Consider the following 16,656-nt stretch of genomic DNA (forward strand, 5'->3'; position numbering starts at 1 on the left):
AATGTGCAAAGGCCTGGTAACACACATAGAAAATATTAAAGGCTAGTAGTAAATGCATATACTTAGTGTTAGTGTTACATTTCTTAAGAACACCTGTGTAAGATCCTGGTCAGCTCTCAGATTACCTCTCTTGGTATGCTTTCTGTTTTCATTTTTCTTCTTACAGTTATTTTCCTCTTTTTCAACCACATATACTCTTGTGTATTTTCCCTGAGGAACATTTTCCTGCTTTTACTTTCTTAGCATTAGATGGGGGCCTTCATCTACCATTGCATGGAGCAACAGTGCCAGGCAGTGGCTGGCCAGCATAAATGCAGCTGGATTTTCCCTCGAGTTTGACTTTGGGATCCTGTGACTACTAGTTACCTATGACTGATCTGAGCAGTACAGACAGAAGAGAAAGGCATGTAAAGAAACCTGACAGAGGAATTATTCCTGTTGTCTGTGTGCCCCAGAAATTTCCCACGCTTGTTCTGCTTTTGAACACAATGTTGGAAATAAGCTCTAGGGAAGATGATGTGAGCTGCAACCAACAGTTTAAAATTCCTTTCCCCTTCCATGCTGCTTACACTTCCATTTACAGAGCTTTACAGTGGTCTTTCACCTCCTCATACTGTGAGGATTCTCCTCCTGCTGGGACAGTCCTCTGTCTGTCAGGTCCTACAGGCAACAGCAGCCCAGGTGAGACTAAGAGCATGAGTGCTGTGCAGTCTGGAATAAAATGAGACCCATGACTTGGCTAGTGACTCTTCATTCCTGTCATCTTCTTCTTTCTAGAGACTGACACCCACGTTATTCCTGAGTAACTGCACACCCAGTAGTTACCTCCTGTTGACTAAGCTGTCAGATAAATTCACAGCCTCACTGGTGATTTCTGAAGGTCATGTGGATTCTCCTTCCTAGGCACAGGAAAAGCCTCTCCACTTGGAGTGGGGGTAAATGGATGATGAAAGCTGAAGTCCAACAAGCCTTTGAAATATTTTATCACAGGAGACATTTTATCTAGAGGGAGGCTAGAGGGAGGTATGGGGATCAGGCAGCAATGTTGTATAGCTGACCTTTCTTTCTATGGCTTTAGAGGAGTGCATCTTAAGCTTTGTCAGCAGAAGGTCAGTGTGTGGAAATATGTATCAGTGGATTTTCTATCTACTGTATGACCTTCCATGCCAGTTATATTGAATGAGAAGCAAATAATGATGGCGCACTAGAAGAGCACTTCATGGTTTCAACCTTCATCTGCCAATACTTCTGTATTTATGAATGTTGCCTTATCTTGAGGAAGCCTTTTAGCATTATTAAGGTCGTATTTGTTTAAAGTTGTTCAATGAGCTTTACATATTTTGCCTACAACTTTAAAGCAGCTGTCAATTTCTGAGCGCTCATATGAGAATTACCTATTTTAATGTTTTGCAGGGTTTTTCCTCTTAAATTGCAGAGTTAATCAGCTTAATTAAATCTTCTTATCCTCAGCCTAAGCTCTGAGCAATAGTTAAGCTGCTATTTGAAGGAAGGAAAATGTTATCATTTTTTCCCGAGTCCAGGTTCTTCAAATCAATTATCTGAACAGTGGAGCGTCAAAATACAAGAAGATTTTTCCCTGAGCACGAAGCTAGTTCACGCACAGCCTAGTTTAGTTTCTCTTGCTGAAACTCGCTGGGTGTGCGCGCAAACACGAACAACTGACCCGTTCCCTGAAGCCGAGGAGCCCGCGCTCGCCTGGCGGCCCCGGCAGCCGCGGAGGAGGCGGGAGGCAGCCTGAGCTGCCGTCCTGCTCGTGCCGTGGGCTTTCTGGGAAGGAAAAAGGAAAGGAACACGTGCGAGCGAGCCTCAGAGCAGGAGCAGCAGCAAGCGTCGTGCCGCCCAGTGCCTCCCTCCCGGTCTCCCCGGCCGGCGAGCGCCCCGTTCCCGCGCGGCAGCCGCCCCCGCCGGGCCTCCTGCCGCCCACGCCGCAGACCCACGCCCGCCTCCCGCGCGGCTGCGGGGGCGGCCGCGGGACGGGAGGCAACACCCAGACTCCGCGCTCCGCAAGCCGGCGAACCTGCTCGGCCCTGGCTGGAGGGCCGGGGCCGGGAAGCTGCGGCACATCATCCCCCCGACAGCCCGGCGGGAACGAGGAGCCCATCCCCGCGCCCTCTGCGCAGGGAGGACGGAGTCCCTGCAGCCGCCCGGCCCCACCTGGCTCGGCCCGGCCCGGCCCGGGTGCCCCCGTGGGCGCAGCCGCCTGCCGCCCCTGGGTGGCGGTGTTATCCCGCGGGACGCCCGGGGCCGCCGCCCGGCCCCGCTCGCAGTGTCGGGGCGCCGAGCCGGTGTGTGCGGGGCCTGGGGCAGAAGCCGCAGCGTCCCGCCCGCCTCCCGCCCGGCCGCGGGCAGCTCGGGGCTCAGCCCCTCCGTTCGGGACTCGGAGGGGACGTTTCCCTTTCCAAGGGCTTTAAAAAGCGGGGGTGGGGCGGGGGAATATACAAAAAATAACGGGGTGAGGAGAGGGGAGGCTGCCTTTAGGCTTCCCTTTAGGTGTGGGTCTGAGTGTTTGGGTGGCGGCTCTGGGTGAAGTTTACGAGGCTTTGGGAGGAACGGTTTGGAAAAGGGAAAATTGGCCTCGTCCTTTAAAAAAATAGTGGTGTTGAAAAATAATAATAATAAAAAAACCACACAACAAAACAACCAACCCCCCCTAAAAGAAAAGAAAAAAAATAATTCCGAAAGCCCCCAAACCAAACAAAACCTATAGCATCAGAGGAAATAATAAAGGACATTTAAATACAAAGGAAAGAGCGTGAAGGGAAGAAACAGGGTTTTAAAAGGAAACGTCGTTCACAGTTAAGGAAAACGCAGCAGCAGCAGTCCGGAGGAGGGAAGGCTGCCTGCAGGAGCCGGAGCGTTGATTATTAAAGAATAAAACGTGAGGAATGCGAGGGAAGAGGCAGAGCGAAACCGATCAGCAGGGAAAGATAGCGGAGGGCTCGGTGGGGTCCTCAGGTTGGGCTGTCTCCTTCCCTCCCTCCCGGGAGACTCGGCGTGAACCGTCCCGCAGGAGGGCCACTCTCTGTCCCGCTTCTGCTTCCCTTTCTCAGGGGCTTGGCTTGGGATCTCCGCACCAAGCTCCGAGAATACCTTCTTTTCGGGAGCTGGGTGGGTGATGCAAGGTGCGGGAAGCCTTGACTGTGGGGGGAATCTAGAAATGACCTGCGATTTCACACTGCATCTCTTCAACCACTGCAGCCTGGCTGGGCTTTCAAAAATCCTTTGTTTTCTCCGTCAGGATAGATATTTTACGATGAAGTGCTGTGTTCAGCCTCTTTGGCTTGCTTGTCACTGCCTGCTTTCCTTTCAGCCGTTACTGGTGTGTGTTTAGCTGACTCTCTTTCAGAGAAGCCTAGAGCTATCTATGTTTACTGTACTACACGTATATAAGTGTATGTGTATGAGTGGGCTTAGGTGCACGGGTTTATCCCTATCTATATAACTTACCACAGCCCACAAACTTGTATTTGAGTGCTATTTAAGCGTGCATATGCATGCCGACATATGCCTCCAGACAAGCACACATTGTGTAGTAGTAGACTGGAACAGAGAATTCCACAGAACGCAGGAATAAACTGAAAAGCTCAGAAATCAGTGAGGAAGAAAGAAAAGACAGAAAGAAAAGGAAGCTTTGCTTGATTGTTAGTGTCTGAACACAAAGTGAGTTTTTGTTTCACTGATTAATCTCCCTAGGAGCAGCAAATCTAAACTGGTGTTAAAAGCCAAGTCTATATGTTTCTTAAAGTAAGATGCTTTCTTACTGTGGAAAATGAAATCAAATTTAGTAACAGGCGTTTGTGTACAGCAGGGTCTGATAACCGAGGAGAAATAGTCTGGACACATACACACGTATATTGCCTTTTAGGACACGGAGCTGTAAGCAAACGAGGGTTAAATCCTGCCTCTTTTTTATGGGGGGGGGGGGGGGGGGGGGGGGGGGGAAGGGGAAAAAAAAAAAAGAGAAAGAGGAAAAGAGTTTTAACAATGTCTTTTGCGAAGTCCGTACATTGCAAATCCAGCCGCTTTACCATGCTAGAGGAAATGAAAAAATGCTTAGGTTGCAGAGGACGAGTCCTTTTTTTCCCCTCATTGGGTACGTTTCATGTGTTTCCCCCAAAACTCCGGCTTAAGGACATGCCTTCTGAAAAACAAACACACGCACAACTCGCACACGAACATGCACACAGATAGATAAGATATGTATTAGATCCTGACACATACGGGGTGGGGGGAAGAGCAGGAGAGAGAGAGAAAGAGAGAGAGAGAGAGTGAGAGAGAGAGAGAGATCCTCCTACCTGGAGCCATAGATTGCAAGATACGTAGTGTTACCTGGGGAAGTCAGAACAAGTAAAAACACATTGAACTTCAGGTCTCTATGAGGCAGTTGATCAAGATCAGTGCTTGCTCATTTTCTCCCTCAGACTGTCTGTCTTGGGTTTTTGTTTTACCGTTTTGAGCAGCTCTTTCTATTTTTTTCCTCCCTCTTTAGCTTTAGTATCGGAGCACTATGGCTCTGGGAAGAGCTGCTTATCTGCTCGGTGTCGATTTTTTACAGTTTGGCCGGCTTTGCTCCTGGGTAGCTTCAGCAATGCTCTTGACTGGGATTTAATCGACAAGATCAGTTCGACTTTTTGTGCAATTTTTATGGCTCAGTCCATTCTCTAGATCATGCACAGAAACTTTCGGAAGTGGATTTTCTACGTGTTTCTATGCTTTGGAGTCATCTATGTCAAATTAGGGTAAGTCCTTGTGCACGACAAATCTCCTTGGCTTTTGGGTCACGTTATTACGGAGTTGTGAACAAAATGTTGCAAAGGAGAAAAAAAAAACAAAAGGAAAAAAAAAAAAAAGGTAGCAAAGGAGAGAGGAGGTGGTTGTTTCTGTCTCCCCGCCCTGCTCCCTGGGTTGTCCAAGCGGTGGCAGCCCCCAGAAGGTCCCCGAGTTTCTCCCCGGTCCCGGGACAGGGCGGTGGGGCGATACCCAGCCACAGGGTACTCCGGGCAGCGCCGAGCCTGCAGGAGCCGGTCGCTGGTGATGACGGGTCCTTTTTATTTTGTACTGCTTAAGAGAACTTAAATATTATCTCTGGCATACGGTACCCTCAGAAAAAAAAACAACCAAAAACAAAACCAAACAACCAAACACAAACGCGCAGCCCGACAGAGTTAACTCAGCTGCTGCTGCTGGGACAATAGATCAGAGCTTAAGTATTAAAAAGGGGAAAAGGGCGGGAGGAGTGGAATCCCTGCTCTGAACCTGCACTCAGGGATTTGTTTTATGCAGGCCTAGACACAATTTGCGTTTCTATCCATCACACGGACGTGTTGAAATTAACTTGACAACTGGTCCGTCTACCTCCGCGCTGAAGCGTCCGGGAAGCCAAGCGGGAACCGGCTCGGGGCCCGCAGGCCGCCTGGCAACGGGGGCTCCCGGGAAGCTGGCTCCTCGGGATTTGATCACCTCGATCGAGATCACTCTGTTATTTTAGTTGCCAGGTTTCTCCTTCTGCCTCTCCCCCCTGTACCTGTATGCCCTTATTAATATTGCTCGTCGCAGTAGGCTGACTTGAGTTGAATTTCCACATTCCTGAGCCCCAGCCGAGTCCTTACCTGTCGAGTAACAAACTCTTTAAAGATCCTGTCTTTGCATAGCTGCGGGATTTTTTTTTTTTTTTAAATGATCAAGAATGCATAAGGTGAGTTGCAATCCAAAAGCGCTCGCTTCTCACCTTGAAATCAATACGGAGAAGAGGAGGGGAGCCAAAGGGCAGCCCCAAAAGGTGGGAGAGCGGGGACAACTCCCCGGACGGAGGGCAGCACCCCGTCCCGTCCCGTCTTGGAGCGGGAGAGCAACGGGGAGCTGCCCGGCCCTGCCCCCCCGGCCGCCGGGACGTGCTGAGGCCGCGCAGCCCGCCCGCCCCGCCGGCGCTGCTCCGGGCACCGTGCGCGGCGGGGACAGCCCCGTCCCCGCTGGTAGCAGCCCGGGCAGCGGCGGGGAGGAGGGAGCTGGCGGGGGGAAGGGAGGCAATCTGCAAGAGGGAGCACGCCAGAGATGAGGATTAAGGTTTTCACTGGGGGCGGGGAGGGATTAAATCGGTCTCCTCGGGGATGAGAAGGGAAGCAGAGCTGCCCAAGCACGGCCGGTGCCCCTCAGTGGGAGTTCCCCCTGCCCGCTCCCTCCCCGGCTGCAGGCAGGAAGGGCAGGGCTGCCGGTGAAAAGCACGGGCTGCCTGCCAGAGGGTCCCCAGCAGGTTGCTCGGCGGGCACCAGCCGGATTGCATCCCTGTGTGTGCTTGCTTCTTTCCTTATTTATTTATTTATTTATTTATTTATTCATTTGGCACTGCTCTCAGCCCGCCCCCACTGCCACAGGTGCTGCCGCGGGGGCCGGCGCATCACGGCGTTGTCCCGCTGGCGACCCGCGAAGGATGCGCGGAAGCGGAGGGGCGCGGGTGTCGCTTTCCGCCCTGCCCCCCTGAGAAGCCAACATTCACCCGTGTCCCGTCCGGAGCACATGCCCCTGGGCTATCCTCAAATCCGGCCTGTGGAAGACCGGAGGGCGTTTTCTGTGCTCTGACCTCGGTGGGGCTGAATACCTGCGCCGCTCTTTGTCGTAGCGGTGGTCGGCAGCGAGGGGCTCTGTCGTCCTCCAGGCTCAGAGTGGCAGGGACTTGGATGAGAAGTGAATTTGGTGAGGATGTGTGTCCACACATGAAGCTATGACGGGGGCACCCCCATGTGCTTCAATAGCAGGAGGACTTCATACAACGCATCCCTCATAGAGAGGCGAGCTCGAAGCAAATACTTTGCAAAGTAGGGGCAATGGTATTGCTATTCACTTTCACTGCGGTTTTATTTTTAAAGGGAACAGAAGACTGGGCACATGTTACAGTCTGGAAGGCAAATCTCTTTTCGAAATTGATTGTGGCTGTTTTAGAAGGGGATTCAGAGCAAAAATCACAAGAATGCAGTTGGACTGAGCCTGGAAGTAAAATTGAGTGAACAGCAGGAACAGTAAAAGCTCTTACAGAAACCCCATCAGATCCATCACCATGCCTGTAAGATGATGAGGATACTACACTTTCTCTTAACAATAGGAGAGAAATTTGCTCTGAGGTCCAGTGCTACTTCTAGGCTAGGCATGTGGGATGTAATTATTTCCTCTTTCATCAGCCACTGGAACTACCATTTTGTTGAAACCATATCCTTTGAGTGTAATGATACCTTTTCGAGTGAGCTCTTTGCACAGAAAAGGGGATGGGGAGATGAAGTGAGATAAAACGTAGTTTGTCTTCCAGTGTATTAGGTTTATTTTGCAGCGTGAAGTAGAGAGCCATTGTGCCAGCGATAGCAAAGAGGTTAGATTTGGCACGCCTTTTCTCTCTCTTTTTTTTTTTTTTTTCTTCCCTTTGCTGGGGAGCGAACACGTGTTTATATCTTAATAAAACGTGCTAAAAGTTCCACTTTTGGTGGCAAACATGAGACCGAGGGGATAGAGAAAAACGCAAGAACTTCATAAGTATTTACCCAGATGTTGTACGGGGGCGTGGGGTATGTCCCACGGGGTGACATGGCAGGGTACAAAGAAGCTGGTATGTCCAGTTAGGAGGAGAGAGCAACATCCCGCTTAGGCAGTCGCCCCTCTGAGGGAATCCCCGTTGTTACCGTATCTATTTCCTATCCCCGAGTTTGCCGGAGAGAGATGCGTCAGTTGAAGCATCCCTTGATATTTCTGTCCATGACGTTTCCGTTCAGGCAGCGAAGCGTAAAGTGTCTGGAACCCTTGCTGACTCCACGGATCTCCTCGTGGAAATGGATCACACCAAATATTGACCCCAGCTAGCAGCAGGATAGAAACAAAAATTTCCTGTGAAGATCGCAGAGCGCTCGGCTCCACTTTAATTAATAAATACGTCGGAAGTTGAAAATCACAGCTGTACCACAGATGCAAATCACAGCGGATGCTCTGGGGACGAGCAGTGTAACTTTTGAAAAGACGGAGCCGCGGGCAGTGCCCGGATCAGGGATCCCGGGGCAAACCCCACCCTTTTCCTCTTTATCTTTCCTAGAGGGAAAGAAGGGGGACAGCCGGGGCAGCGCCAAGGGGAGCGGGGAAGACACGCTTCCTCCTGCGGGGAGCAGGTCAAGGGATGTTCGAGGGATGCAGGCGGTGGGTGGGAGTTGGCGTTGCCCAAGTGGGCAATGCAAGGCACCTGCACCCCTTCCGAGGGCGGCGGGGCCGCTTCCTCCGTGCCCCTGCGGCAAATTCGAGCGGAGCTGAGGGCTCATAGAGCTGCGGACGCCGGGCAGTCCTGCGCGTCCTGGGGCGGCTGGAGCACGCCGCTCCCTATAGGGACTCCCGGGAACTCTGTGGCGAGGAACGGGCCAAACTGACCCCGCTTCGCGCCCCTACAGCGAAGCTCGTCCTGGCTTTGCGGAGTCTGCAGTAAACGCCAACGAAATCCCCCTTCCCTCGCCCACCCCAGGGCTGTATGGCGGCAGAGAGCCCGGGCGGCCGGCCCCTCCAGGCTCGGCACCACCGGCCCCGCTGCAGGCAGCGGCTGAGGCGCAGCCTCGACGACGGGCACCACGTGGCAGCGCCGGGAGACCCGGCGAGACCCCGAGTCCCAAGAGGAGACGGGTGCAATTTATGCTCAGAGCCCTGGACTGTGCGGCTGAGGCACCGGGGCTGCCTGGTACCGTCCCCCCGGAGGGACTACACGGTCCCCGGCCCCTCCACGGGCACCCTCCGTTTTTCCGCCGCCACTCCTCACCCTCCTTGCCAACCGGACATCCGCTTATTCCAAGCGACTCATCATTCCTCTCTGCTTATTTCCCCTGGCACTAAACTTGCAGTTCTGTGAGCTACAAGATACACCGTATTCTGACCAGAAAGGAGTCTAGTGTGTTACCTACCGGGCATGCCTTCAAAGCTCTTACCGGCTTCCGACGTGCTATTGTGGCGGACACTTCCTGGGTTTGGGATAAGAAAGAAACCACAGCTGGGAATAAACAGATACAAGAGAAAAAAAAAATAAATTTAAAAGTAAATAATTTATTCATGCCCGCTCTGCTTCATCTGCCCGATCTGTGGTGTCGGCAACCATTTCAGTGCCGTACTGCCACTGTTTTGTCCAAAAGACACGTGTTTGTGGAAGAAGGAACTACAGATGCTGAAATGCCTATATTAGGTGTTACCGACAATACCCTTTCCTCCTGTGCCACGTAATGTTATTGAAGGGAATATGTTTGGCTTCAATCAACAAAACAAGTGCACTTCTCACTACACCCGGCTGCCATGCTTATAGAAACCATTTGGATGACATTTAGATTATTCTTATCAGCATCATCATAATCATGAATTTTGCGACAGAAAAACCGAGCCATGGTTTTAGAGTAAAATTTAACTTCCAGAAAAGAAACGGCACAATTTGATTTCTTTTATACAACTTTCCACCTCCCTTCACCCCTCCCCGAGGTAAGCTCGGGGATAAGACCGGCTTCGATCTGAAAATTCTGAAGATTTGGAAACGTCTCCGTTTCAGCTGTACTGGGTCGAACTCTGCCAGCACCACTTCGAAGTTTTCCTGAGCCAGCCTTTCCTTTTTATTTTTACAATTCACTTTTCCTTGTTCTTCTTCTTTCCCCCAAGCACATCTTTAAAAGCAGAGGCACATTAAAAATATATATATATATCTGAAGGCGAACAAACACTAGAAATAGAACATTAAAAGTCTCTCCTGGCTCTCCCAGTTCACCTCCAGCGCAGCTGCCCCAGCCCCAGCCTGAAGGTCTGACAGGGAGAATGGGCATTACAGGAGATACACATCTGTGTGTCTATATGTATATACATACGGACACACTTACAGAAGTATAAATACGACGATTTCAGAATCTGAAAGAAATATAAACAAGATTATTTTGGGATGTAAATAATCGTTGAAATGATTAAGCTTCTGTCTCTTGGTGATCGATATTAGTGTTTCACAAAAGGACGTCCCAGCGTCTGAACTGAACTTGTGGATGAAAGTGGCTAAGTTAAACCAAACCACGAGAAGGTTTTTTTATCGTATATTGGCCGGCAGACAACGTTATCAAACCAATAGTGCAATCCCGATTCCACCTGAAGGAATATTTCGTTGTGTCACGGGGAAAGCTGGACCCATGTCCTGGGTCTGGTTAACTGGAGGAGGTGCTCCCAGGGTGCCTGGAAGAGCTTTTTGCCAAGAAAACTCCTTCAGTCATTAGATAATTAACCTGAAACGAACACTGGCAAACGCTACGGACCCAGGAGACTTCGGAGCCCGGTTCTGGCTCATTTCGGCTACATTTGTGTTCAGTTATCTGCGGCGCACGTTTCTCTTTCGGAGTTCGTTTTCAAACCCGAACCCCGGCATCTGCAGCGCACGTCTGTCCACCAAGCCTTCCACCACTAAAAGTTCTTTTTTTCTTTCTTCCCTCCTCCCCGCCCCGCAAAAAAAGGACAAATGTCCAGCGAGGCAAAGAGGAAGAGCGACTGTCTCCTGCATGGTTGCAGCTACACGGGGCGGGGAAGGGTCGAGCATCCAACGGCGCGGCGGTGCCGAAGGGGGTAAGAAGCCGTTCGGCTGGGAGAAGGGCAAAGGAGAGGCAACTAACCTGCAGGGAAACGTCTCTTCTGACTGGCATCTTCTCAGGAAGGAGAAAGGGAAGAGAGGAAACGCCAGCTCTTCCTGCGGGAGCGGCGAGGGGTGCGGGGACCCGGCAGGCGCTGGCAGACGCTGCGACCCCGGCGAGGCGCTGAGCGCCCCGCTCGCCCCCTGACACCGGTTGTTTCACACCAGTCCTCTCCCTCCCCTTCTCACGCCAAATTCAATCTAGCCAGGAAGCTACGAGTGTGCGTGTCTTTATTTCTCATTCAGGCGGGCTAGGACAACATATACTTTTTTTTTTTTTTTTTTTTTTTTTTTTTTAAAGATCCCCCTGAAACCGGATCATATTTTTCCACACCGAGGACAAGGAGAGCCAAACCCCTGCCGAGGATGGAAGGACAGAGGAGTCCTTCGGGGGAACTGGGGCAGCCGCCCATAATAAAGCAATTAACCGAGAGCGGAGCTGGGAGCTGCCAGCTCCTGCAGGATCTCTCCCAGGGCGAGCTGAAAGGGTGCCACGGCAGATGCAGGGAGCCAGCCTCTCGCAGCCCGCAGAAGGAGAGCCTTAAAAAAGCCCCATGAAGCGGGTGAGGAGAGTTTGCGGAGTGAGGCGTGCGGAGAGGGCTCAGCCAGAGAGCATGGGTTCATTGCAGCCTGGGCTAGACTAGATCAGTGTCTCTCCATTGTCATCCTCCCCTCTAAAAAAAAAAAAAAAAAAAAAAAAGGGGGAGAGAGAGAAAAAAAGTAGGCGGATTGCAGTGACTGACTGCCCAATGGCAGCCCCGAGTCTCAGGAGAGTTACAGAGAGAGGGAGAGAGAGAGAGAGAGAGAGAGAGAGGCATTTTCTGCCATCCAAATCCCTTAAACCATCCTCATTCCAACACGAGAACCCACTGTAACAACTTCCAACCACTGAGACATGACAGGCAGGAGCCCAGAGGCAGCAGCAGCAGCGAGAGCAGCAGCAGCAGCACATACTCTGCACAGGGAGCAGCATTAGCACCAGGGGAATACTAGACACAACAATACAAACAAACAAACAAACAAACAGACAAAGCCCCCCCAAGCCCAAGGGACTGGATTCCAACTCAGATTCAAGCCACAGCTGACACCAAAAAGGGTGGGGAATTACGACCAGGGGGGGCCAGAAAGGAATAACCAAGGAAGCGAACTCCAAGAGTGTAAACGGGATTCAGCCATGATCCTTTTTTCATCTCGCAGTGTGTTACTCTCAGTGTATTACCCTCAGATTTTCCTCATCCTTACCAGTGGGAGTTACCTGTAAGTGATCCAGATTCTTTTTTTTTTTTTTTAAATTTAATTATTTTTTTTTTTCAAAATCCTGTCTGAAATGACCCCGCTAGCAGCTACCTAGGGGCAATACGCAAAGCAAGCAGAGGGAGCCGGGAGAAGCCAGCACGGGCAGCAGCTCCGTGCAGTGCCTGGTGGTGAGGATGGTGGTGGCGGTGGTGGTGGCGGTGGTGGTGGCGGCGGAGGTGTGCTGGTGGCGGCGCTGGCGCTGCTGGTCGGACCCCGCCGAGGGAAGGTGCACACCGCCAGGTAACTCCCGGGGCTGCCCCGCCGGCGGGGCCGGGGCCCGGCGTGCCCGCAGCGGGGGCGGCGCACCTTGGAGGGCGGCGGGGCACGGGGCACGGAGCGGCCGGCGTCTCCCCTGGGGACTCCGACCCCGACTCCTCCTCCTGCCAAACCGGAGACGGGCACCGCTTCGCGCTCGGCGGGGGAAGTGTGTTTCTGCGCGGAGATCCCGAGGAGCGGGGAGCTGCTGCAGCCGGCGGGGAGCGCCCAGCACCGCAGCCCCGGGGAAGAGCCCCGGCCGCGGAGGCGCTTGGCTAGCCGGCTGCTTTTGCTCCGGAGGGATCTCCAGTCCCGCAGTTAAAGCTGGCTCCAGGACCTTTTCCTTGTGAGGAAGGGGGTGGAGGTAGGGGTGGGGGAAATGAGAGTCGGTGGGTGGGACTGCAAGGAGTTTCTGTCTCTTTTTTTTTTTTAATATCTATATCTGTATCTAACGTTGCGGTGGATAAGTAGCGGCTGGGCTAGTCTGTGCGGGTTGCGGAGAAGGTTTCCGCCGTCGTGTTCCTGCAGGTCCCCCGGCAGGTCTCTGTCCCCCTGGGCTCCGCATTGGGGGGCCGACGGTGGCGGGCCGGGGTCCCGGCGCCGGCCAACCGGGGTGCCGAGGGGAGCCGAGGCCGGGCGGGGCTGCACGGCGGAGCTTGGAGGGGCTGGCAGGGAGTTGTCAAGGGCTTCTCCTCTCCCACACTCCAGGCCAGACCTGACCACGCTTTGGGGCAGCTGTGGTGAGGGAAGGGCGCTGGGGGCAGCAAGTTCCCCGGCCAGTGGAACCGCTCTAAAATCGGGACCCTTCTCTCCCCCTTGAGCATCCCTCCGGCCCGGGGCGCGGCGTGTCCCTCCATGCCGGGACTCGGGGATCGGGCCCAGGAGAGCTCCGGGAAGAGCAGCGGGAGCTTCAGGCTCACCTCGGCTCGGGTGAACTCTAGTCGGTGATGGGGAAAACCCGCCTCAGTATCCCCGGCCTCGCATTCCCTTCGGCCGCGGCGTCCGGGCAGATTTCCCTTCTCTCCCATCCCTGTGCCGAGCTCAGACTTTTCTGCATCCTGGCGGGTGCAAAATTTGAGCTCCTACCCCTAAACTATATGTGGACTTCTATAACTAGAGCTATTTTTTCTGTCTGTGCATGTACGGGAGCACATGCACATGAACAAGCACGTGTGCGTGTGTTTCCTCTGGGTGTGTGTTGTGTATTTTCTGTGGGCTATGGAAAAAAATACGACCCACCGCTATGGAAGAAAAGTAGGAATAAACACACCCATAAAAAGAAACTGAACGCCTATTTCTGCGTTCTTAATTCTTAATGAAATGCATATGCCTTGGCTACCAATTTTTAAAGGCGCTTGATTTATGAAAGCACTTCAGGTTTAATTCGGTTGGATGCTCTTGATTAAACCAGATAGCCAGAGCTGCGTGTTTCTATTCACAGGCGGGATATGTCTGCTGGTAGGTGACCACTAGTTTGTAACAAAAAAAAATTGCAGTGCCATTTTATTATTATTATTATTTTTAAACAGGAGGAAGGAGTCTTAATAAATAAATAAATACACCCTTTTAATATAAGCGTAGCCATATTTTTCTCAAAACCGTAGGAAATTACTATCCTACAAAGTTTTCCTTCTATAAATAGTTCAAATCTTGAAACAAAAGTTTTCAACCGCACACCAGATGCTGGGATGCTCGCGGTTTCCCTTGCTGTGTGACATAATTATAAGGTCCGAAAGCAAAAGCTATAGAAGTATAATAATAATACTAAGGCGACTGCTGAGGGGAAATACAAGGGAAGCAGTGCTTGCTTTATTTAGAGCGAACTGCTTGGGGATCTTTTGAGCGCTGCCCCGCGACAATGAGGAGTTGTTGCGGAAAAAAAAAAAAAAAAAAAGCTCCCTCGCCATTCCCTGCTCCATCCCCAGTTCATCCCCTTAGCGGCAGGTCACCCGGAGCTGGACCCGCGGAGCCGAAGCCCAAGCGACTATTGCAGTCCAGCAGAGCAGAAGGGAAAGGGATCAGGAGGTGAAACCCAACAAAGCACACTCCCAAACCAACGCGCACATCCCTCCATCCATCACTCCAGAAGGACGGAGCCGGTTGCCTCGCCGGGGAGACAGCAGCGTGCCCGGGGCCGGCGGGAAGAGGCTGCCCGGCCTCCCCCGCCCCAAGCACTTTGCCATCCCCGGCCCCAGCCCCCGGCCGGGCTTGCTGCGTCTCAGCTGGGTAGCCCCGTTCACCCCCTGTAAGCGGGGAGCAGCAGCGGGGAGAGCTGGGCACGCTGTGATGCTTTGCCTCGCTCCCATTTCAGAGTTGAAAGAAAGAGGAGTTATTTCAGTTCTTAATGGATAGTAGCCTAGCGAACTTGTGGTGTTTATCTTGTGGGTAAATATACTTCTCTGGCTTACTAATGGTAGCTTTTGAAGATTAAAGCATAGTAGAGCCTGTTCGAGCATTATCTTCTGGTGCCTGTTTCTGCTACCCTCACTCTCTGGAGGGGAGGATGCTTCCCAAGCTGCTATTAACTGAGCTCTCATGCACTGTCAATGGTTACGTAAATTTTGCCTGTCATCTCTACCATCTTTTGACTATGGGAACAACTCCTTGGCCTCGGCGTTGCTGGTCCTTCAGGGATAAAGATGAACCCATGTACAAGGGGCAAGATGTAGTGGATAAACAAACCACTTCCAGGGTGTCTGTGCTCTGCCTGTCTTGGTGTGTGCGACGCAGGCTGAGGCGGGGGTGACATAGGATGCAGCTCATTTATTCTGCTAGAAAAGCTGTAAAGCAAAAATCCCATTGCTATGAACTGGGATTTTCAGAATGAAAAGACAATGACAAAATGAAATGTCATCTTCCAAACTGAAAAGGCACTAGGGCCTCAGTGTTTTGAGTGCATTAGCTGGGAAGAAAGTTGTAATATCCTACATTACAAATTTGTTTAAATAACCAACTTCTTTACCAAATTTATTCCTATATTGTAAGCATGCTATCTGATAAAGTAATCTTTTGTGGCGTGCTTGCATACTAACCTTGGGCCCCCTGAGACACTGCAAACATTTTTACAACCAGAAGCAATTAGTGTCTGACTTTTCAAAAAAGAAAACTGACTGCAGCTAGAATAGCTGGCAGTAGCATGATTGATGCATTTTAATGCTCTGGACGTATTTTGGTAATCCAATTACATATTTAAAGTATAAAACTGACATTTAATAATACCGATGTAATTAGTATAAATGTCTAAAAAACAGGATTATGTATAATACTTTTTGGCACTCTTTCTTGCAGTGTGTGTTTGAGTGTGTGTGTATCTGTACACATAACAGTATTTAGCTTCTTTGAAAGGTGGTGGTGCAAGTCTAACTTTCCATTTGTGTACTCCTTTCACTGTTCACCTTCTTTAGGGTTGGATGCATTCACCAGCAACATGAGAGTAGGTTGTTAAGAAGCTTATTTCAGAGATTATCTGCTGGTACCTAGACAGAGTTGATTCAGTTACTTGCTATAAAGCCATTGGGAATAACTCATAAGAGAGAGTGTGTGTGTATGTGGTGATGGCAGCATATATCTTCAAAGCAGCAACATATTTTAAGATCATAATACAACAAATAATTTGTATTAGTGAGTAGATATTACTGCCTGGTTAGGAAACGCAGAGGCAGAAAAATCCTCTGCATGTTTTGCATCTGTTCTGCTAATGCTCCTGTGTCCTTACAATTCCACATCCTTTACAACAGGGCTTCTCCACACTGGTGGGAAGTAGGTTAGAAGAAATGCATATTTGTCATATGCCTACAGGAAAGTACACGTCTAATCCCTAAAGATTAGGATTGCTGAGGACAGTCCCTGAGATCTGTCTCTTTGTCTATGCAGAGAGGGAGGGAGCTACACAAGCAGAGAACAGCCAGTCTGCTCTTTGGTGCAGACCCTTCTAGGGGACAGCAGGCATGGCAACCAGCATGACTGTTGCTCCCACATTACCTGAAACAGTCAGGGCTACACAATCTGGCCCACTCTTCCCATTCTGGTTAGATTAGGATTGTATTGACCTCTGTGATAAAACTGGCTGTTATGTGAACAGGATTATCCCTGGCTCAGTCGCTGGGAAATCCGTCATTTCCCTGCTTCTGCACCTTATTTATCTTATAACTGACACTGTGCACTCTTTAGGGCAATCTTGTTCTCCCAGCCTCTATTTGTGCAGTGTCCTGTGCCTGAGGAGAGTTCTGCTGAGATCCTTAGGATACTCCTGTTACATGGTACTGTAATAATAGTAATATATAAGAGTATTTGGAATAGGTCCTCAACTTTACTATCCCTACACAGAGGTGTGTTGGCTTAGAGACAGAAGAGGTGACCCTCCAGGAGATATCAACTATTTTCAGGATCACCTAAAGCTAATGCTTTTGCTCAGCAGAAACAAGAAAGAT

General features: G+C 51.0%; 1 protein-coding gene across 2 annotated transcripts in view; it reads left to right on the forward strand.

Moving 5' to 3' along the window:
- The first annotated feature begins 4,617 nt into the window (after positions 1–4,617).
- The window catches only part of WNT7B (Wnt family member 7B), a 98,099-nt gene continuing 86,060 nt past the window's right edge, over positions 4,618–16,656 (forward strand). The window contains exon 1 of one of the 2 annotated variants that reach the window (XM_051611556.1): positions 4,618–4,760. In XM_051611556.1, the coding sequence (XP_051467516.1) occupies positions 4,690–4,760 (71 nt within the window). In that variant the 5' untranslated portion in view covers positions 4,618–4,689. Of the gene's footprint in view, positions 4,761–11,522; positions 11,933–16,656 lie in introns of those variants that run through there. The other variant, XM_051611545.1, reaches the window with a different exon arrangement.

This window comes from Apus apus, chromosome 1 (genome assembly GCF_020740795.1).
Source record: "Apus apus isolate bApuApu2 chromosome 1, bApuApu2.pri.cur, whole genome shotgun sequence".
Classification (NCBI taxonomy): Eukaryota; Metazoa; Chordata; class Aves; order Apodiformes; family Apodidae; genus Apus; species Apus apus.